The sequence below is a fragment of the Hippopotamus amphibius genome, chromosome 17 (genome assembly GCF_030028045.1).
Source record: "Hippopotamus amphibius kiboko isolate mHipAmp2 chromosome 17, mHipAmp2.hap2, whole genome shotgun sequence".
Taxonomy (NCBI): Eukaryota; Metazoa; Chordata; class Mammalia; order Artiodactyla; family Hippopotamidae; genus Hippopotamus; species Hippopotamus amphibius.
In genome coordinates this window covers 21,223,323-21,246,529 of record NC_080202.1, presented here as the reverse complement: position 1 = coordinate 21,246,529, position 23,207 = coordinate 21,223,323, and the positions used below count along the sequence as shown (strand labels likewise).

General features: G+C 42.1%; 1 protein-coding gene across 1 annotated transcript; it reads right to left on the bottom strand.

The window, feature by feature from the left end:
• Positions 1-15,808: 15,808 nt before the first annotated feature.
• Positions 15,809-17,095, bottom strand: LOC130840427 (C-C motif chemokine 3-like). The gene is made up of 3 exons (XM_057715928.1): positions 17,020-17,095; positions 16,279-16,393; positions 15,809-15,899 (listed from the first exon to the last, which is right to left on the bottom strand). The coding sequence occupies exons 1-3, from the start codon at positions 17,093-17,095 to the stop codon at positions 15,809-15,811; spliced, it is 282 nt and encodes a 93-aa protein (XP_057571911.1).
• Between the last annotated feature and the right edge of the window lie 6,112 nt (positions 17,096-23,207).

Genomic DNA, 23,207 nt, shown 5'->3' with positions numbered 1-23,207 from the left:
GAAGGAAATTACCTCAACATCATAAAAGCCATATATGACAAACCAAAAGCCAACATTGTTCTCAATGGAGAAAAACTGGAAGAATTCCCTCTAAGAACAGGAACAAGACAAGGGTGTCCACTCTCACCACTGTTATTCAACATAGTTTTGGAAGTATTAGCCACAGCAATCAGAGAAGAAAAAGAAATTAAAGGAATCCAAATTGGAAAAGAAGAAGTAAAATTATCACTCTTTGCAGATGACATGATACTATATATAGAAAACCCTAAAGACTCTACCAGAAAACTGCTAGCACTCATTGATGAGTTTAGTAAAGTAGCAGGATACAAAATTAATGCACAGAAATCTCTTGCATTCCTATACACTAACAACGGAAGAGCAGAAAGAGAAATTAAGGAAACTCTCCCATTCACCATTGCAACCAAAAGAATCAAATACCTAGGAATAAACCTGCCTAAGGAGGCAAAAGATCTGTATGCAGAAAACTTTAAGACATTGATGAAAGAAATCAAAGATGACATAAACAGATGGAGGGACATACCATGTTCCTGGATTGGAAGAATCAACATCGTGAAAATGACTGTACTACCCAAAGCAATTTACAGATTTAATGCAATCCCGATCAGATTACCAATGGCATTTTTCACAGAACTAGAGCAAGAAATCTTACGATTTGTATGGAAACGCAAAAGACCCCGAATAGCCAAAGCAATCTTGAGAAGGAAAAATGGAGTTGGTGGAATCAGGCTTCCTGACTTCAAACTATACTACAAGGCCATAGTGATCAAGACAGTATGGTACTGGCACAAAAATAGAAAGGAAGATCAATGGAACAGAACAGAGAACTCAGAAGTAAGCCCAAACACATATGGGCACCTTATCTTTGACAAAGGAGGCACGAGTATACAATGGAAAAAAGACAGCCTCTTCAATAAGTGGTGCTGGGAAAATTGGACAGCAACATGTAAAAGAATGAAATTAGAACACTTCCTAACACCATACACAAAAATAAACTCCAAATGGATTAAAGACCTACATATAAGGCCAGACACTATCAAACTCCTAGAGGAAAACATAGGCAGAACACTCTTTGACATCCATCAAAGCAAGATCCTTTTTGACCCACCTCCTAGAATCATGGAAATAAAATCAAGAATAAACGAATGGGACCTCATGAAACTTAAAAGCTTTTGCACAGCAAAAGAAACCATAAACAAGACTAAAAGGCAACCCTCAGAATGGGAAAAAATAATTGCCTATGAAACAACGGACAAAGGATTAACCTCCAAAATATACAAGCAGCTCATGCAGCTTCATACCAAAAAAGCAAATAACCCAATCCACAAATGGGCAGAAGACCTAAATAGACATTTCTCCAAAGAAGACATACAGATGGCCAACAAACACATGAAAAGATGCTCAACATCACTCATCATCAGAGAAATGCAAGTCAAAGCCACAATGAGGTATCACCTCACACCAATCAGAATGGCCATCATCACAAAGTCTGGAAACAACAAATGTTGGAGAGGGTGTGGAGAAAAGGGAACTCTCCTGCACTGTTGGTGGGACTGTAAGTTGGTACAGCCACTATGGAAAACAATTTGGAGGTTCCTTAAAAAACTACAAATAGAACTACCATATGATCCAGTCATCCCACTCCTGGGCATATACCCAAAGAAAACCATAATCCCAAAAGAAACTTGTACCATCATGTTTATTGCAGCACTCTTTACAATAGCCAGGACATGGAAGCAACCTAAATGCCCATCAACAAATGAATGGATACAGAAGATGTGGCATATATATACAATGGAATATTACTCAGCTATAAAAAGGGATGAGATGGAGCTATATGTAATGAGGTGGATAGAACTACAATCTGTCATACAGAGTGAAGTAAGTCAGAAAGAGAAAGACAAATATTGTATGCTAACTCACATATACGGAATCTAAAAATGGTACTGATGAACTCAGTGACAAGAACAGGGAAGCAGATACAGGGAATGGACTGGAGAACTCGAGGTATGGGAGGGGGCGGGGGGTGAAGGGGAAACTGAGAAGAAGCGGGAGAGTAGTACAGACATATATATACTACCAACTGTAAAATAGTCAGTGGGAAGTTGTTGTATAACAAAGGGAGTCCAACTCGAGGATGGAAGATGCCTTAGAGGACTGGGGCAGGGAGGGTGGGGGGGAATCGAGGGGGGGGCGTCAAGGAAGGGAGGGAATATGGGGATATGTGTATAAAAACAGTTGATTGAACCTGGTGTACCCCCCCAAAAAATAAAATAAAATAATAATAAAAAAAAAAAATTACCAAAAAAAAAAAAAAAAAAATCACAAGGGAAGAGAACAAAAGGAGAAAGGAACAAAAAAGATCAAAAAAACAAAACAAATCCAAAATAAGTAACAAAATGGCAGTAAGTACATATATATCAATAATGACTTTAAATGTAAATGGACTAAATGTTCCAATCAAAACACATAGAATGGCTGAAGGGATAAAAAAACAAACCCCATATATATGCTGCCTACAAGAGACTCACTTCAGGTATAAAGACACACAGAATGAAAGGGAGGGGATGGAAAAAGTTATCCCATACAAGTAGAAATCAAGAGGAAGCTGGGATAGCAACACTTATAACAGACAAAATAGACTTTCAAACAAAAATTGTTACCAGAGACAAAGAAGGACATTACACGATGGTCAAGGAATCAATTCAAGAAGATATAGCAATCGTAAATATATATATACACCCACATAGGAGCACCTATATATTTAAAGCAAATAGTAACAAACATAAAGGGAGAAAACGACAGTAACACAGTAATAGTAAGGGACTTTAACCCCTGCTTACATTAGTGGACAGACCATCCAGACAGAAAATCAACAAAGAAACACTGGCCATAAATGACACATTAAACCTAATAGATATATATAGAACATTCCATCCAAAAGCATCAGAGTATACATTCTTTTCAAGTGCACATGGTACATTCTCCAGGATAGATCACATGCTATGCCACAAAACAAGCTGCAGTAAATTTAAGGAAACTGAAACCATAGCAAGCATATTTTCCAACCATAGCACTGAGACTAGAAATCAACTACAAGAAAAAAACTGTGAAAAAACACATGCAAGTGGAGGATAAACAACATGCTAATACAGACTAATGGCTCACTGAAGAAATCAATGAAGTAATCAAAAAATACCTGAAGACAAATGAAAACCAAAATCTTATTAACCAAAATCTATGGGATGCAGCAACAGCAGTTATAAGAGGGAATTTTATAGCAATACCAGTTTACCTCAGGAAACAAGAAAAATCTCAAATAGACAACCTAACCTTACACCTAAAGGAACAGAAAAAAGAAGAACAAACAATACCTAAAGTTAGTAAAAGGAAAGAAATTATAAAGATCAGTACAGAAACAAATGGAATAGAGACTAAGAAAACAATAGAAAGGATCAATGAAACTAAGACCTGGTTCTTTGAAAAGATAAACAAAATTGACAATTTTTTAGACAGACTCATCAAGAAATAAAAGAGAGGACTCACATCAATAAAATTAGAAATGAAAAATGAGAAGTTACAACTGACCACAGAAATATAAAGGATCATAAGAGATTACTACAAACAACTATATGCAAAATAAAATGGACAACCTGGAGGAAATGGGCAAATTCCTAGAAATCTACAATTTCCCAAGACTAAACCAGGAAGAAATAGAAAATATGAACAGGTCAATTACTGGTAATGAAATTGAATTGGTAATAAAAAGAAATTCCCAATAAACAAAAGTTCAGGACCAGATGGCTTCACAGGTGAATTATACCAAACATTTAGAGAAGAGTTAACACCTATCCTTCTCAAACTATTCCAAAAATTGCAGAGGAAGAGACACTTCTGAATTCATTCTATGAGACCAGTATCACCCTGATATCAAAACCAGACAAAGATATCACAGAGAAAGAAAATTACAGGCCAATATTACTGATGAACACAGATGTGAAAATTGTCACCAAAATATTAGGAAACAAAATTCAACAACACATTAAAAGGGTAAAACACCATGATAAAAAGGGATTTATCCCAGGCATGCAAGAGCAGTTCAATATCTGCAAATGAATCAGGGTGATACACAACATTAATAAATTGAAGAATAATAGATGCAGAAAAAGCTCTTGACAAAATTAAACATCCATTTATGATAAAACCTCTCCAAAAAGTGGGCATAAAGGGAACATACCTCAACATAATAAAGGCCATATATGTCAAGCCCACAGCTAACATCATACTCAATGGTGAAAAGCTGAAAGCATTTCTTCTAAGGTCAGGAACAGAACTAGGATGCCCACTCTCACCACTTTTATTTAACATAGTATTGGGAGTCCTAGCCATAGCAATGAGACAAGAAAAAGAAATAAAAGGAATCCAAATTGGAAAGGAAGAAGTAAAACTATTACTATTTGCAGATGACATGATACTATACATAAAAAATCTCAGACACCATGAAAAAACTACTAGAGCTCATCAATGAATTCAGTAAAGTTGCAGGATGCAAAATTAATATACAGAAATCTGTTGCATTTCTATATGCTAATAATGAACTATTAGAAAGAGAAATTAAGGAAACAATTCCATTTACAACTGCCTCAAAAAGAATAAAATACCTAGGAATAACCCTACCTAAGAAGGTAAAAGACCTGTATTCATAAAACTATAAAACACTAATGAAAGAAATTGAAGATGACACAAGCAGATAGAAAGATACCATGCTCATGGATTGGAAGAATTAATATTATTAAAACGACCATACTACCCAAGGCAATATACAGATTCAACACAATCTCTATGAAAATACCAATGGTAATTTTCACAGAACTAGAACAAATAATTTTAAAATTTATATGGAAACAATAAAGTCCATGAATAGCCAAAGGAATCTTGAGAAAGAACAGAGTTGGAAGAATCATGCTCCCTGACTTCAAACTAAACTACAACACTACAATAACCAAAACAATATGGTACTCGGCAAAAACAAACACAAAGATCAATGGAACAGAAAAGAGAGCTCAGAAATAAACACAATACACTTATAGTCAATTAATCTATGACAAAGGAGGCAAGAATATACAATGGAGAAGACTATCTCTTCAATAACTGGTGCTAGGGAAACTGGACAGCTACATGTAAAAAAAAGAATGATATTAGAACATTTTCTCACACTATATACAAAAATAAATTCAAAATGGATTAAAGACCTAAATGTAAGACTGGAAACGATAAAACTACTAGAAGAGAACAAAGGCAGAACACTCTTTGACATAAATCATAGCAATATTTTTGGGGGATCTGTCTCCTAAAGCAAAGGAAACAAAAGCAAAAATAAACAAATGGGACCTGATTAAACTTAAAAGTTTTTGCACAGCATAGGAAACCATCAACAGAATGAAAAGGCAACCTACTGAATAGAAGGAAATATTTGCAAATGATATGACTGATAAAGAGTTAATATTCAAAATATATAAACAGCCCATACAACTTAACGACAGGAAAAAAAAAACCCCAATTAAAAAATGGACAGAAAACCTGAATAGAAATTTTTCCAAATAAGGCATCAGATGGCCAACAGGAACATAAAAAGATGCTCAACACTGTTAACCATCAGGAATGCAAATCAAAACCATAATGAGTTATCAGTTCACACTGGTCAGAATGGCTATCTTCAAAAAGACCACAAATAACAAATGTTGGCAAGGTTGTGGAGAAAAGGAAACCCTTGTACACTGTTGGTGGGAACATAAATTGATGCAGTCACTGTGGAAAATAATATGGACGTTCCTCAAAAAACAAAATTAGAACTACCATATGATCCAACAATTCCACTCTTGGGTGTATATCAGGAAAAAGAAAAAATACTAATTCGAAAAGATACATGCACCCCAATGTTCATAGCAGCATTGTTTATAATTGCCAAGGTATGGAAGCAACCTAAGCGTCCATCAATAGACGAATGGATAAGAAGATGTGGTTATATATGCAACGGAATATTACTTGGCCATTAGAAAAGAATTAAGTTTTACCATTTGCAATGACATGGATGGACTTGGAGGGCATTATGCTTAGTGAAAATAGTCAGACAGAGAAAGACAAATACTGTATATTATCACCTATATGTGGAATCTAAAAAATAAAACAAACTAGCAAATATTAAAGAAAGGAAACAGACTCAGAGATACAGAGAACCAACTAGTGGTTACCAGTGGGGAGAGGGAACAGAGAAGGGGCAAGATTGGGTAGAGGGTTAAGAGATACAAACTACTATATGCAAAATAAACAAGCTACAAGGTACACACATAACAGGAATAAAAAACAATATTTTATAACTACAAATGAAGTATAATCTATAAAAATATTGAATCACTATGTTGTACACCTGAAACAAATATAATATTGTAAATATATCTCAATATTTTTTTAAAAAGTGCCACATGGGAGGAGGGTAGAAGAGTCTGAGCTGCAGTCTGGCCATTAACCCCACCCCCAGCATGACCGACCATGATAAGGAGGGAACTCAGAAACTGGGAGCTTCTCCCTGAAGTGAGAAGGGTTTATAACCCAACAACATTTTAGGCACCCCAACTTTTAAGACCTGCACCTGAGAGATGAGCCCCTCAAATATGTGGCTTTGAAAACCAATGAGGCGGGACTTCCTAGGTGGCACAGTGGTTAAGAATCTGCCTGCCAATGCAGGGGACACAGGTTCAATCCCTGCTCCAGGAAGATCCCACATGCCACAGAGCAACTAAGCCCATGAGCCACAACTATTGATCCTGTGTGCCACAACTAGTGAAGCCCACACACCTAGAGCCTGTGTGCTGTAACAAGAGAAGCCACCACAGTGAGGAGCCCGCACGCCACAATGAAGAGTAGCCCCTGCTCACCACAACGAGAGAAAGCCCATATGCAGCAACAAAGACCCAACACAGCCAATAAATAAATATAAATAAATAAATAAACTCATTAAAAAAACTAAAAAACAATGGGGCAAAGAGCTGTAGCAAATTGAGAAAATCCTCTTAAGGGGCTCATCCTGCAGGCTCACTCCCCCCAGGGCCCAGTGCAGAAGAAGCCATTTTAAAAGCACCAGATTTGATGCCAAAAAGATGCATTTGCTAAACTTAGTGCAGGATGGAGGCATGGTAGAACCATTTTTGCTCTCTCCCCGTGCTCTACTAAAGCCAGTAGTTTTCATTGGGTTTTTTTTGTTTTTGTTTTCTCAGCAGATGGCATCTTTATCCCCGAACCAGTGGACACCAACTCTGTGCTCCCCCCCGCCACACTCCACGACACTGGTATCTCCCAGAGAAGGGCTTTTGCACATGCCTGGTGCCTGGTGTTTTCCATCTGGTGTCTAGGCTTTGCGGCTGCTGCCAGCGGATGCTGCATGAAAGCCTGGTTCTAGTGGCCGCGGAGGCTGTAACAACCACAGAAGAAAAGGCTACCAGCCTCAGGCCACATCACAAACAGCAGGCTGAAACACACCCCACCTCTCTGTGAAAAAGGCCTGTTGGCTTGCCCTTGTGCCTCAGCCTGAGGTCCAGGCTTCAGGTTTGTCACACATCTAAAGACTGCATATTCCTGAAAGTTAAAAATGAAAGACAATTTTGCAAAATAATGATTGTTTTATAAAATATTATGCATCTAGTGTGTAATCTATATGCTTTGGGTAAATTCATTCTTGCTATATATTCGTGCACTTAAGTCTCTTTTTCTCCTCAATCCGGCTTTCTTAGAGAGTTAGCATCGACATACATACACTACCAAACGTAAAATAGATAGCTACTGGGAAGCTGCTGCATAGCACAGGGAGATCAACTAGGTGCTTTGTGATGACCTAGAGGGGTGGGATGGGGAGGGTGGGAGGGAGGCTCAAGAGGGAGGGGGTACAGGGATATATGTATAAATATAGCTGATCCACTATGTTGTACAGCAGAAACTAACACAAGAATGTAAAGCAATTATACTCCAATAAATGTGTACTAAAAAAAGAAAAGAAAAGAAAAAAGAAAAGAATTATGTATTGTTCTTTAAATCCTAACAATTTCACCAAGGGCTAAATACTATTAATATCCCCATTTGATAGAAGCAAAAATGTAGGCTTAGAGAGTTAAAAGAACTTGCCCACAGTCATGCAGCTAATAAATAATATAAAATGCAAGCAGTATCAGCATTTCTCAGAGCATCCCAGAACCATCCTGGGTGGTTGTTTAAAATGTTCACAATAGAATTTCTTGGATTTTGATCTGGGGATTTAGATTTTTTCCAAACTCCCAAGTGATTTACACGAAGACAAAAGACCGAAAACCACAGAATTAGTCAACAAGGATTTACCACTCCTCTTAATAAGATGCATGTGGCAATAGACGTGTTACCCGGATTTTCCTTTCCTAGAATCCATGGCTCCACAAAATCAGTGACTAACATTAGAGAAGAAGATGATCGGGCCAGTATATGCAACAAGACTTCTATGGTGGGCTTCCTCGGTAGCACAGTGGTTAAGAATTCGCCTGCCATTGCAGGGGACAAGGGTTCGATCCCTGGTCCGAGAAGATCCCACATGCCACAGAGCAACTAAGCACGTGTGCCACAACTATTAAGTCTGTGCTCTAGAGCCCTCGAGCCACAGCTATTGAGCCCATGAGCCACAACCACTGAAGCCTGCGCACCTAGAGCCTGTGCTCCACAACAAGAGAAGCCACCAAAATGAGAAACTGGCACACCGCAATGAAGAGTAGCCCCTGCTCACAACAACTAGAGAAAGCCCGCGCACAGCAACGAAGACCCAATGCAGCCAAAAAAATAAAAATTAATTAATTTTTTAAAAAAATTCTATGGTGAAAGCCAAATGATTTATTAGATCAATTATCTAGATCAAGTTTAGCAAACTACAGTCCTCAGGACAAATCCAGCACAATGCCAGGACTTCCCTGGCAGTCCAGTGGTTAAGACTTCGAGCTTCTAGTGCAGGCGGTGCAGGTTTAATCCCTGGTCGGGAAACTAAGATCTCACATGCTGCACTGCGTAACAAAAAAAAAAAAAAAAAAAAAAAAATCCAGCACAATGGCTGTTTTTGTAAATAAAGTTTTAGGGGAACACAGCCGTGCCCATTCCATTCCATATGGTCTGCAGCTGCTTTCCTACTACTATGTCAGAATTGAATAATTGCCACTGAATCTGTTATGCCTGCACATCTGCTATCTGACCCTTTATGGAAAAGTTTTCTGAGTCTTGGACTAGATTATCTTTTTAAATATAAGAAAGCTAAACTAAGCCAGAGTCTCTGTTGTAAAATTCAAGAAGGGGAAATACCACATGCTTATGAGAAATGCAAAAGTATATTAATTTTTTGTTAAGCCCTACTTACTCTGTTTTGTTTTAAACTCTCCATTTTTTAGTATCAGAAAGTGGAATTTTGATAGGCAGGGTTTTTGAGGCGTAACGACACTGTTTCTAGCAAATCTATCTTATTCAGAGGAATCTATTTTGAGAAACGCTATCTAAAGACATAAAGGTATAAGCACACAGATGTTCTTTGCAGCTCTGTTTGTGAAAGCAACAAAAAAGAGAAACAAATTCATCCAAAAAGGAATAGTTTGAAATATCGTAGTACAGCCACATAATAAATATGAAATCACTGAAAATGAAGTAGATATAAATGTATTGAAATGAAAAATGTATCGATGACTTTCATTTAAAGCTATATATATAAAATATACCTCTCATATGTGTTATCTGTAAATATACAAATATCTAAATTATAGCATAATTGTTTCAGAACTACATGTAATAATGCTTACTTTGGTAAAAGTTCTATATATTTACAAAACCATAAGAAGGACGTGATGTGATGCCTCTCAACCTGTTAAATGTGATTTCCTCTGGCAAGTATGATTTTTAAGAAATGGAGACCTCCACTTTTCATCTTCCATTCTTTGCCCTTTGATTTTCAAACATATGAGTATGTGATTTTTTTCATTTAAAAGACAAGATTTCTGCAGTTGGGGGCTTACTCCAAAACTTGCCCCTTCTTAGTTCTGCCTGTCCTCATCCCATCCTCCCACAGCCCACCCCCAGCTGTATGTGGTGTTCCAGATATTTGCACCCCTTGCTCAAGATCTGGATCCACCATTGAAGGGATGAGCCTTTTAGATTTCAGCCTGGTTCAGGGAACTTTGGAATGTTGGTTAATGTCATGTTGTCCACTGTATCAAGAGATCAAAATAACAAACACATCCTGTCTAGTTCCAAGGGGTACATTTTGACTCAGGATTCTCTCTTGTGCACCTGCGCTCTCTCTCTCTCTCTCACTCTTTTTCTGTCTACACACACACACACACACACACACACACACACACACACCCCGCACAGAGCTTCTCCCATGCAACATTTTATAACCCCTTCCCATTTTTTTAGCTCTTTATTGGAGTATAATTGCTTTACACAGTTGTGCCAGTTTCTGCTGTACAACAAAGTGAATCAGCTGTATTTACACATATATCCCCATATCCCCTCCCTCCCACGACTCCTTCCCACCCTCCCTACTCCATCCCTCTAAGTCATCACCAATCATGGAGTTGATCTCCCTGTGTTATGCAGCAGCCTCCCACTAGCTATTTTACATTTGGTAGTGTATATACGTCAATGCTACTCTCTCACTTCGTCCCAGCTTCCCCTTCGCCTCCTGCCCCACCCCCCAACCCCGTGTCCTCAAGTCCGCTTTCTATATCTGCATCTTTATTCTTGCCCTGCCACTGGGTTCATCCGTATCCCTTCCCATTTTGAGATATTCTCCCTTCCACCCGAAGCCATAGCAAACCGCCCATGATGAGTGTGGGGGTATTATTAGGAGTGATGACAGGAGGACCCTCTGCTCTTGGTGAAGCCATAGCATCTCCTCCTTGCTTCTGTGGACTCTCAACTTCTGATGACTTACACAATTGGCCTATGAATACTGAAATATTTCCCAATAGATCCAGCGTTTAGTCCACATCCTAACAACATGAATATTGTATGAGCACCTCATGTGTAGGATGAATACTAAACTGACATTCATTTTAGAGTAATCAAGGGGGAAAGGGAAAGAAAAAGCAAAAGACTCTCATAGACTGCAAAGTCACATTGGTCAGGAATTCCCTGGCGGTCCAGTGGTTAGGGCTCGGTTCTTTCACTGCCAGGAGCGCAGGTTCAATCCCTGGTGGGGGAACTAAGATCCCAGAAGCCACGCGGCACAGCCAAAGCAAAAAAGAAGTTCACACTGGTCAGACCTCTTTCATTGGTTAACCTCTTGTTCGAGAGTAAGTGGCAGAGACGTTAGTGCTCCCTAAATAGTCCATATGTTTCCGTACACTGCAGCTGGGTTGGTCTCCTGTGACTAATTCTGGTCAATGGACTGTAAGCAGAAGTGCTGTGTGTCACTTCCGGGCCAGGGCAGTTAAGAGCAGTATGCCTTTTCTGTCTCCTTCTTTCTCATTCCAGAATCTATAGCTGCAGGGTGGAAGAAGCCTGGATTCCTGAGGCACCAGGCAAGCTGCTCTGGGATCAGAACCACTCAAAGTATAGTTCTTGGAGCAGAAGCATCAGCATCACCTGAAAGCCCACAAGAAAAGCAAAGCTGAGCCATCCCCCAAATGTGTAGAATCAGAGTCTCTTGGGCGGGGCCCAGGAATCTGTGCTTAGACAGGCCCTCTAGGTGATTCTGGTACACACTAAATTTTGAGAACCAATGATCTAATCTACATCAGATCTTGTGCAAGTGAGAAACTTTTATTTTGTTAATCCTTTGGGGGGTTGTTTGTTACAGAACCTATTCTATCCTGACTCTTACAGAAAATAAACATAAAATGCTGAACTTTTCTCCTACCATTGGTTGTGCCTTAACAACATTTTGGCCAGATCCCATAACTTTCTGGCCACATTCAGTAATTAAAAACCTTTCAGTTTAAAACTTCAGACCTCAAATGCGGTCTCATCACTACCTCTCCCCCACCTCCATACCCTCCACTGGTGCAAATCAGGCTAGGAGGAATTGGAGTGAGATGAGGCTTTAGTTTGTTCCTGGCTCCCTTTTAAAGGCCTGATGCTTCTGGTATGGTGGGGTGGGGAGGGTCTATGTGGGGTGATAATGGAGTAAAGGGAAAACTTCTCCTAACTGCACACAGATGTGGTCCCTGGTCCCTTCTGCTTCTTATCTCTGCTTCTCTTTAATACAGAGAAGCCACTGATGCTCTCTTGGGCAGCGCATGTATTTCTTTGCATGGAGGGGATTCTGTGCGTCCTCACTTCTCATAGATCCCTGATGTCAACATCCCACTCTGGCCCACATCCTTCACCTCTCCCACTGCCCACACCACTGGCAACACACCTGGGCCTTCGCTAGCCTGAGCATGTTAAGAAACGGCTCCTGCTTGAAGCACACCTGGCCTTGCATTGGATGTAACACTATACAGGTGATGTGCAGACTGGACTTCAGCATCCTTTGCCCACACAGCCAGGGACCTTTGTGGACATCCACCCTGAGACCATCTCACCAGCTCCTGCCATTAGAGACCTTTCAAGCAGTGGACCATTGGTAGGATGACCATTTGGAGAGTCAAAGAGGATACTACTAGTAATTACACTGCCACAACCAGCATAAAGGGGTCTTCCCCAGGCAAGCTGGGATATATGATTCCCCAACCTGTGCCGCGTCATTTAGCAGAAGGCCCAAGCCCCAGAACCTTCCACAGGGTCGCTTCACCAAGAGGAAACTCACTCTGTGTAGTGGGAGCACAGTTGCCCCACCACACTCCTTTCCCTGCCCCGCCTCTTTTCTTCTCTCTCACTCAGTCTGGCTCAGGAAGTCAACAAGTTCATTCGGTATCTAAAGGAAGAAACAAGAGAGCAGCCCGCCTAGCGGGTTCTACCTGTATAAGGAGAGGTCATTACTTCTGCTCTTGAAACCCGATGAAGGGGTCTTGGGGGAGGAACTCAAAATATCTGGAAGTTCCTACAAGCAAAATGACTCACTTTATAGTTGATGTCCTAGGATGAAGCTCTCAAATGGAAAGGAGATCAGAAATTCAGAAAGTGGGACTTCCCTGGTGGTGCAGTAGTTAAGAATCTGCCTGCCAATGCAGGGGACACGGGTTCAAGCCCTGGTCCGGGAAGATACCACATGCCTCAGAGCAACTAAACCCATGTGCCACAACTACTGAGCCTGCGCTCTAGAGCCTGTGAGCCACAACTGCTGAGCTGCAACTACTGAAGCCCGCATGCCTAGAGCCCGTTCTCTGCAACAAGAGAAGCCACTGCGATGAGAAGCCTGTGCACAGCAATGAAGACCCAACACAGCCAATTAATTAATTAATTAAAAGAAATTCAGAAAGAACCATGGTTTATGGTGATACGTTAAGGATTACTGGATCAAGCTTTGCCTGAAGGTAATATACTTCTTGAAGCTTCAGTTATACGAACTAACAAGTTCCCTTTTTCGGTTAAGTCAGATTGAACCAGCTTTTCTGATACAGTAACTCAGAATATCCCTAAGTGACACAGACTGCAGTGCTACAGGTAGCAGACCCCAAAAGTGAACTTGGCTGAGGGCAATAGCTGAGGTCAAAGTCAGGGAGGACACCTCTAGCCAGCACAATAGCTAGTCACCCCCATGGTCTCTAGTATATTCTCACCAAGGTCACTGGCTACCAAGTTTGCATCAGAAAGGAAAATTCAGGAAGTTGAAGATTGATCACTTCTTGCATAAATCAGGAAAGCCCACTAAGAAAGAGATTAGCTCACCCTGAAACTGGCTCCTCCGATACCAGAGAAGCAAAAAATCATAGTTTGCTTAAGAGAAACCCTTTCTGCTTCCTGCCTGCAAATCAAGCTGATTGAGAATCCGTCATCTGGAAAAGCAGAGTTCTCCACTCCAAGCTAATGTTAATATAAGAAGAAATGGGAAGATGGGAGACGAGGAAGGACAAAAAAGTGGGATCCGTAAACAGCCTGAGTCACCCCCTTCTCAGACCTCTCCTTAAATATTTACCTTGTGGACAAAATGAACCATCACGTTCTCTGCAAAGACGCAGGCAACTGGGATGCAGTTGGAGGCAGGGAGCTAGTTACGGTAACCTCCACGCCTATGGCATTGTTTCATCAGCAGAGGGCAGTGTGGAGACAGAAGCCAGGGACATGGGAGGGGGTGTGGTGGTGAAAGCGATGCCCAGAGCTCCCAGCACTGTGCTATGAGAGAGGAGCCCTAAAACCGGTTCTAAAAGTAACAGTAGCCAACAGATTTTCTGCTAATTAACCATCCAATGAATGGACTTGACCAAGAAACAGGTCAGCAGCCTTGAAAAATTGGAAGGGAGTTGTATTGCCTCTGAAACCCCAAGAGCAGGCAAAAACAGACTGTGACTACAACTCAATATGGGTTCTCAAACTAGCTGTGCACTAACATTTTAAAATTACTGCTGCCCAGGTCCCACGCCTCCACCCCAAGTAATTCTAATGTGAATTCAAAGTTGAAAAGCACTGCTCTGCCCTCAAGCCAATCTGACAGCACCCATCTCCAACAGGAAATAGACAGCCTTTGTGAGAGGTATGCACCCCAAGCAGGGTTACCGGATAACATACAGGATTCCCAGTTAAAACTGAATTTCAGATACACGACAAGTAATTTTTGTTTAAGTATGCCCACCTATTGTGTGAGATATCCTTATACTAAAGAATTCTTCATCCTGTATTTTTATTTAACTCTGGCCCCAAGCTCAGCTCAGATGTGGCTGTGGAGAACATTCCCCCAGAAAGCGGAGACCAGAACAACAGAGAAGGTGACTAAGGCTCTCAGTCAACTGGAGGGTAGGGTATCCTTGCTAGACTGCAGGCAGAGTTGGCTAGACTGTCACTAATGTAAGCACTTAGCACAGCACTAAGGTAAACACTTAGCACAGCACTAAGGTAAACACTTAGCACTGCACTAATGTAAGCACTAAGCACAGAACCCAGCACTCCATAAGCCTTCAACAAGTGTTAGCCATCATTCTGAGGAAATCATTTATGAAAAGGAACGTGTATGCACAAATGCACATCACCCTGGTATTCATTTAAGTAGGAAAATTTCCTAGACCATATCAATTATGATCTGGTTACAAAATAATAGGTCAGCTTCAACTTTCCAGGAAAGTATCTCCAGGGAAATGTCTGGTGTCCCTGTACTAGTACTTTTATCCCTTTCTCGTGGTTTCTGCCCCTTTTCATATTTCCCTACTCTTCTCCTCAGTATTCCTCTCAACCTGTGGTTTGATTAGTTGGGAAAATAAAATCAAGAGTCAGCACAAGGAAAATGTTGGTTTACCTTTTATATAAGAGCCTTCGATAGTTTGAATTCTGGCGCTGGGCAAAACCACTCAATCAGCGTTTGTTATTTGAAATGTATGATACAATTTCTGCCAAGAGAGCACTAATTACAATGATTGGTCCATGTATTGAGAGTGAGGAGAAGTGAAGAGGAAGGAGGAGGGATGGATGGTGAAGAAGATGACGTGAGGTGTCAGAGCAGATATTCATTACATCACACACTTTAACAGTGGAAATAAATGACAAAAGTTAAATAAGATACATTAAAGTTAAGGAGGGCCCCAGAGTGTGGCTGGGGGAGGGGTGTGACCCACAGAAGAGGTGCCCTTTGGAGTCCCAGGGTCATGGTCCTGCTCCCCCATCTGCCATAGATGTAACACCTTCCCTGCAGCTTCCAGGCCACTCAGGCATTCAGCTCCAGGTCGGTGATGTATTCCTGGACCCAGTCCTCACTAGGGTCAGCACAGACCTCCCGGCCTCTTTTGGTCTGGAAGCTGTGGAGAGAAGTGGAAGGATTATACACTGAGGAATCCAGCAGCGGATTCCTGGGCCCACTGTGACCCCTCCCTCCTTCTCTGTCCCAGACAACTCAGGGCCTGTCCGTATGCTCATATCATGTCCCCGTAACCTTGAGGTTCACAGACCATCCCTGTGTCTCATATGAGGGTCCCCTCAGAAAGCCAACTTCCTGCTGTCACTCTTCCCCTCTCCTCCCTCTGCCCAGGGGCAGAGCCTCCAGAACTCTCTGCGGGTCCCAGACCAGGTCAGAAAGCATGGCAGGGGCCTCTCCTGGCATCCTGAGCTCTGAGGAGGTGCCTCAGGCCAGACTCCCAGTCTCCTTCCCCAGAGGTGGGCGAGAACACTGGCCCTTACATGACGCCGGGCTTGGAGCACTGGCTGCTTGTCTCATAATAGTCGTTCACGAATTTGCGTGGGATCGGCCGGGAGATGTAGGAGAAGCAGCAGGAGGTCGGGGTATTGGCACCAACTGTGAGAAACAGGACAGACGGATCTCAAGTCCTTGCTCAGAAGAAAAGGCGAAGCAGCTGCCCCCGGAGGGTCAGGCAGACCAGGAGGAGACAGCACTGCTGGGGGCACAATGGGGGGGCAGCCAGGATCTAGGAGAAAGTTGGTATTTCTTCTTTCCCTCGACTTTTTATTTGTGTCTCTCTTTCAGGGTTTCTCATGCTCTGTCTTGGTTTGGGGTTTCTCTGTCTCTCTATGGAGAATTTAGTTTTCTAAACAAATTAGTTCTTTTTCTCTCTCTCACTGGGGAGTCTCAACTGGATTTTTAAGGAGCGCGAAAGCCACACCACTGGCAGCCAACCGGACACAGATTCCACCTCTTGTCAGAATCCCACCTGGATCTCATTTTCCCAGGAATCCATTAAATGGGACGCCCTCCCACGCTCTCCCAGATACAGAGAGTAGAATTGATAAAACCCCTCGGGAAGGAAAATTCTGCTCAGGAAATAGTATCTGAAATCTCTCTGAAGTCCTCTACTTAGAGGTTTCAGGCACAAGATTGTGGCACTGTGGCCCCAGCCATGGCCAGAGAGTGGTGGGGGCTGAGGGAGCAGGGGACGGGGCAAAAGAAAGGAAGGATAGACTCACGGGATGCAGAGTTGATGTGGCAAGAGAGGGCCGCGGTGAGGAGCAGGATGGCCAGGGCGGCCCCAGGGACTTCCATGATGCTGGGCAGCCGGGTGAGAGCCCAAGGGGTGACCAGGTAGAGTAGGGACTCGGGGACTCGAAGCTGCAGCCTCCTTCTGGGGTCTACGTCATGTCCTCTCTTTATAGGCGGCCTCAGGGCATTAGAAGATGGAAACTTGGGGAGACCAAGGGGGAAATTTTTTATCACAGTATTTGTATCACACAGCAAGTTGCAGAAGCCAGGAAAGCTTTGGGTCACCACAAAGGCTCAGACTATTTGCTAGAATGCTTATGCTGCTTACTTGATGGGGAAATGGTTTCCACAGTGAGAGGAGGTGAGAGGCTGGTGTGACACTGTGGCCAGGTTAGCTGGTGCCTTCTCACAGGAGCAGATTTGTAGACCAAGCATCGCTCCCATAAGGCTGAACCTTCTGGTACCCACCCCAGCTGTGCTGAGAGCACAGCTGTGATGCAGACGATAATGCCATGGAGTCTTGAGAAGCACACCCAAGCTGAAACCACACTCTGGATGGAGACAGCAGAACTGCGGAAGCCTCAGCTACAGAAGGGGCCAAACTGAGGCTGGCCTTCCAGACTTTGGCTCATTCCTCAAACATTCTACCTTAAACTTCTGACTGCTAAAGCATCCATTTCAAAGGTATCCATCTCAGATAAGCACACTGCCCACTACACAACTAGATAAAGGGCCAGGCTGCCCCACCCATGAAGTTCCCCTTTTAGAAAGTCCTGGGTGACCTGGATAACTGTGACCCCACTTTTCCCTTCCGTGCTTTAATTCCCTCTCTTGTGTTCTAAATTCACCAATAAACAGTGAACCCGCAAAACCCTGGGCACCCCACCCTCACCCCAATAGAAGCAGAACCCCAGGTCCGAGCTCTCTTTTTCTCTACTGGCAACCTCGCTGTGTGGCCCCAGGAGAGCCGTGTACCCTCGAGGACCTGTGAGTAACAAACCTGGTCTTTTCAGAGTCCCCTGATGGTTGTTGCTGAGGTGTGTCTTGCAGGCATAATAAGAACCACAAGGGCTGGTCCAGGCTTGACATTGGCTCCCGTCAAGGAAATGTCTGTGGGGCTCCCGCAAGGAGTTCAGCCCAGGAGAGGGCCTGCAGGGCATTCTGAGCCAGTAGCATCACCATCAACAGGCTGAGACTGTCACAAAACAGCTGGTCCCTGGGTTGCTGGGCTTACCGGGAGCTAATATGATGAGCCTTAAAATGTTGTTACCCTTTGAACAGCAAAGCTCTCTGCCGGGGATCTATCCTATGGATCTAAACACAAAGGTGAAGTCATATACATAACGGTGTTTGTCACAGCTTATTTATAACAGTTAAAAGATGATTTACAATTAAATACATGATGGTATATTTACCTCTCGCAATAATAACATGCCCTTTAGAAACTGCAAAAGTAAAGAAATTTTAAAAGGTAGTCCTTGTTATTTAAAAATCCTAGGACATGTCCTCCTTCTTTACTGTAAAGTCAGGATGGCATTTCCAGGGTTTGTCTGGCAGCTCAGTGATGCCATCAAAGACTCTCTTCATAAACATATCCTCTTCTCCCATCGTTTTGTTGGCTTTTCTTCTTTGGGCTTGTCACCTCATGGTAATGAAATGGCTGCTGCTGCTCAGGTATCACATCTTCATAGAAAGTCTCAACCACAGGCATAGGAGGGAGTCTCACGGGAGTAGAGAAAGAGCAGTGTTGCTAGCATTTTTAATTCAACTGGGTTTTTTTTACATAATTTGTAATGTTAACTGTAGATTACCATCAAAAGTAATAAAAGCTAATTTTAAATGTATATAAAATACAGAAAAGAATAAAAACTGGTTTCATTTCTGAAAGCTGGTTCGGCAGCATGGCAACTGCAATTAAGGATATGAGAGGTTTTTGTCTAGTTTCTTCCTGTCTTATTGTGGCATAAAGATATTCCGAGGTATAACCTGAGTAAAATCCTTTCCTTAAAGGTAAGAAAAATTCTGTTACCCAAACCTAACCACTATTAATTTGGTTTATTTCTTTCAAGTGCATTTTTCCCTAGGCTTATGACAGTTCCATTTACTTACTTGCTTTTTCACCTCTTTTTACTGTGTGCCTGGGAGGAGAAGGGACTTAATCATCATACAGATATAATTTTGTATTTTTCTTATTTATACTTAACATTACAAGACTTTTCCAAATCATCCCAGTATTTTTAAGAGCTGCCCAATTTACTCAACCGGCAACCTAGTGCATTAATATCACCATGCGCTATTGTAGCACGTTTGGACTGGTTCCAATTTTTAATTGCTGTAGATAAACTGCCCAAACATCTATATGTATAAAACTTTCTCGTAAATGAGGTTTTTTCCCATAGGATATTTTCCTCGCTGTAGGTTTTCTGCGTCAAAAAATAAGGACATTTAAAGCTCCTGATCTATAGAGACACCCTATGTCTAATGTGTGTTCGTTTCTATACCCTATTGTTAAACCCAGTGATGACATATTGTAGGAGCTTATGAATGTTTGATGATTGAAACAGTGATTTAAAAGCTGACCTCCCTGAGGAAAGTGGGGGGGTTGGGGTGGGATGAACTGGGAGAATGGGATTGCCATATCTACATGACTAATAAGAAAAATATATCAAACTGTACACTTTAAATATATGCAGTTTATTGTATGTCAATTATATCTCAAAGTTTTTTAAAAAGCTGACCTCCCTATAATGATGTACGAAAAATAAAAAATAAATAAAAAGCTGACCTCATCTATGTTGTCATGCCTGTAGCCCAGGCTTCCCCAATTCCATTCTGTCCACCTGGGTCTGGATCAAAAACGGCTCAGACTACTTAAGATTCTGTGGCATCATTAGATATGTCACAGTCAAAACACCTGTGAAGAACATTAGAAATGTCTGCTCTGAGGAAGGGAAAAGGGAATGGTATGGTCCGTAAAGATCTGTTCTTGGTAGAAAGAGCCAGCTAAGCTTGGTTCCTCGGTGACAGTGACTCGACTTCCCCCGTTTTTGGTGAATCATTTTCTTAGAAGCGTTCTGAGTAACATGATGACATGGTCCTTTTCACCCAGGGTGTGGTTTTCAGTGTGGCTTGTGTGCTCAGGGTGCTGTGGCATCACCCGTAGATGTCACCCTGTGTGATCAGAAGAGCAAAGCATCAGATCTGCTCAGTGGGCAGAACCATTCATCTGTAGATCTTTCCGTGTACTTATCGTTCTAACACTGACATAATCTCACCTCCTGTCACTGTCCAAAACATTTCCAGCCAATCAGCCCCGACAAGTGAGCAAGAGCTCTTCTTGGATGGCCTGAACCTCCGTGTGACTCCAGGGACCCCAACATGTGCAACTCATAACATGACACCATGTAACCACTTCCTCTCTGGTCATCCCCAGCTTCCAGCTTCTTGTGCTCTAGAGTTGCCTGTAAAGGAACAAAGATATGGGATGGACCGCAGGAGGATGGAGGCAGCAGTAAGCGCCCAGGCCTAACTTGGCTTTGCCCTCTGCCTGCCCAGCACTGATGAGTTCCCCAGGCTGCCTTTGTTGACCATCTGCTCACCTCGGTCCTCAGCTGACAAGTCTTGTCTGTATTGCAAGACTCTCTCCACCGTCATCCTTTCTTCCTTTTAGAATTGTTTCCCAGTGCCCTGGATGGACATCTAAACCACATTACTTAAGCCCTGTGGTCGAGAGTCCCTACGTGAAAGCAAAGAATTTCACAGAAGTTTTCAAAATGTTCAGAGCTATTTCCCAAGAAGTTGTAGTTCTCATAGTCTCTGGATCTAAAAGGCAGAAGGGGACTAGGACCCATTTTTTAGTGGGGAAAATTGAGGTCTAATGCAGTCATTAACAAGAAGCAAATGCCAGGTCCAGCTGGTTCCCAGGATAAGACAAATGACTGATTCCCTCAGCTCTCCCAAGGAACTCCACCCTTTGGGTGATGTACAGAAGGTGGTATCTTGCTGGGAAATGTCTCTGTGGACCAGATGAAGTCCCCCCAAAAGAGACGGAACAAGGGTTCACTGTTCCAATAGCCGTATTCCCTGAAGAGGGAGCCAGAGACTGAGAACAAGACAGGCAGAGATTCAAAACAAAAATTCAAGGTAAAAAAGAAATGCTTAGCTTCTTTGGTTCTTTTTGTGCCCTACTTTGCAGCCCTGAGCTCTGACATCTCTACCAGCTTCTGGGGGGCCGCCTCCAAGGGTGGAAAAAAATTGACTTGGCTTTTCTCAGGCTCTTGACTACCACTTCCTCATGGTTAGGGTAGGCATCTCTGTGCCTGCTGCTTCTCTTATTTCTCTCCAGATCTGTCACAAATTTGTTGATGGTCAGAGTGACACCCACAGCCAGTGTTCCTACCCTGCTGTAATATTGGTTTCATTCCTCCTTCCTAGAGACAGGCAGGGCTTGTGCCGGAGAGACAACCTATGGGACATGGGGTGAGGCGTAGATAGTAGGTTTATTTCTCTGGTTTTTTTCCTCTTCCCAGGATTTTTTTTTTTTTTGTTACTATTTATTATTAAAAATCAAGTCTTTTCACGTCATTCTTTTTTTTAAATTGGGGTATAGTTGTTTTACAATGTTGTGTTAGTTTCTACTGTACAGCAAAGTGAAGTTCCCTGTGCTATAGAGCAGGTTCTCATTAGTTATCTATTTTACACATATTAGTATATAAATATATGTCAATCCCAATCTCCCAATTCATCCCACCTCCACCCCCTGCTTTCCCCGCTTGGTGTCCATACATTTGTTCTCTACATCTGTGTCTCTATTTCTGCCTTGCAAACCAGTTCATCTGTACAATTTTTCTAGATTCCACCTATATGTGTTAATATACGATATTTGTTTTTCTCTTTCTGACTTACTTCACTCTATACAACAGTCTCTAGGTCCATCCACGTCTCCAAAAATGACCCAATTTCATTCCTTTTTATGGCTGAGTAATATTCCATTGCATATATGTACCATTCATCTGTTGATGGACATTTAGGTTGCTTCCATGACCTGGCTATTGTAAATAGTGATGCAACGAATATTGGGGTGCATGTGTCTTTTTGAATTATGGGTTTTCTCTGGGTATATGCCCAGTATCATATCATTCTATTTGTTTAAGAAGCTGGCACTAGGCTCTTGAACATCAGCCACTACATCTATCAGTGGATTTACTTTAACATTCCAACACTGTAGAGTATGTATTTTGGTGTCAATTATTTGATCATAGATAAGCTGCCTCAAATAACGTTGTCTGTAAAGATTTCCCCCATTTGTGAGTTCATTTCCATAGGACAGATTCTGAAAAATAGAATTTCTGATTCAAAGAATGTGGACATTTTTAAGGCTGCTGAGCCTCACCCAGTGTTAAATGCAGACTTCATTGTAGGTCTATGGTGACTATTTGACAAGTAGACTGACCAATTACTGGAAAGCTAATCCTTACTTTCAGCATTCTTGTACCTCCAGGCTTTCCAATTCTGTTCTTTCCATCTAGGGTGTGGTTAAGCTTGGTTTATCCTTCTTGAGACTCAGTGGCATTTTTACATGTCACATTTATATACTTCGGATAATTGTGGGAGTCCATCAGAGCACCCTGCTCTATGGAAGAAGGCTGTGATCACTCACTTCAGAGAAATATCTGTCACATGGAAAGGAAACAGCTAAGCATGATCTTTGGGTGATGCCAACAACTCCTGGTTCCCCATCTGGAGAGACAACTTCCTCATAAGCACCCAAGCAAGTTGGCAATTGAATCATTGCCACGTGCACCCTGAGCCTCTCTAATAACCATAGGCAACTCTGGGTTGTACAACTCACATCACGCCACTACACTTAAAATTCCTCACTTAGGCACCTCTGATTCTTATGTTCCTGCAGCCCAGGGCCATCTTTTTTTTTTTTTTTCTTTTTTCTTTTTTTTATTTATTATTTTTTGGGGGGTACACCAAGTTCAATCATCTGTTTTTATACGCATATCCCCGTATTCCCTCCCTTCCTTGACTCCCCCCGCCTCGAGTCCCCCCCAGGGCCATCTTTTAAAAGAAGCAAAGATAGCTCACACCCCAGAAGGAGGCCGACAGGAGGGATTCCCAAGCCTCATCTCGGCTCTGCCTGTGCTCTTTTGCCTGCCTGTCCAGCATC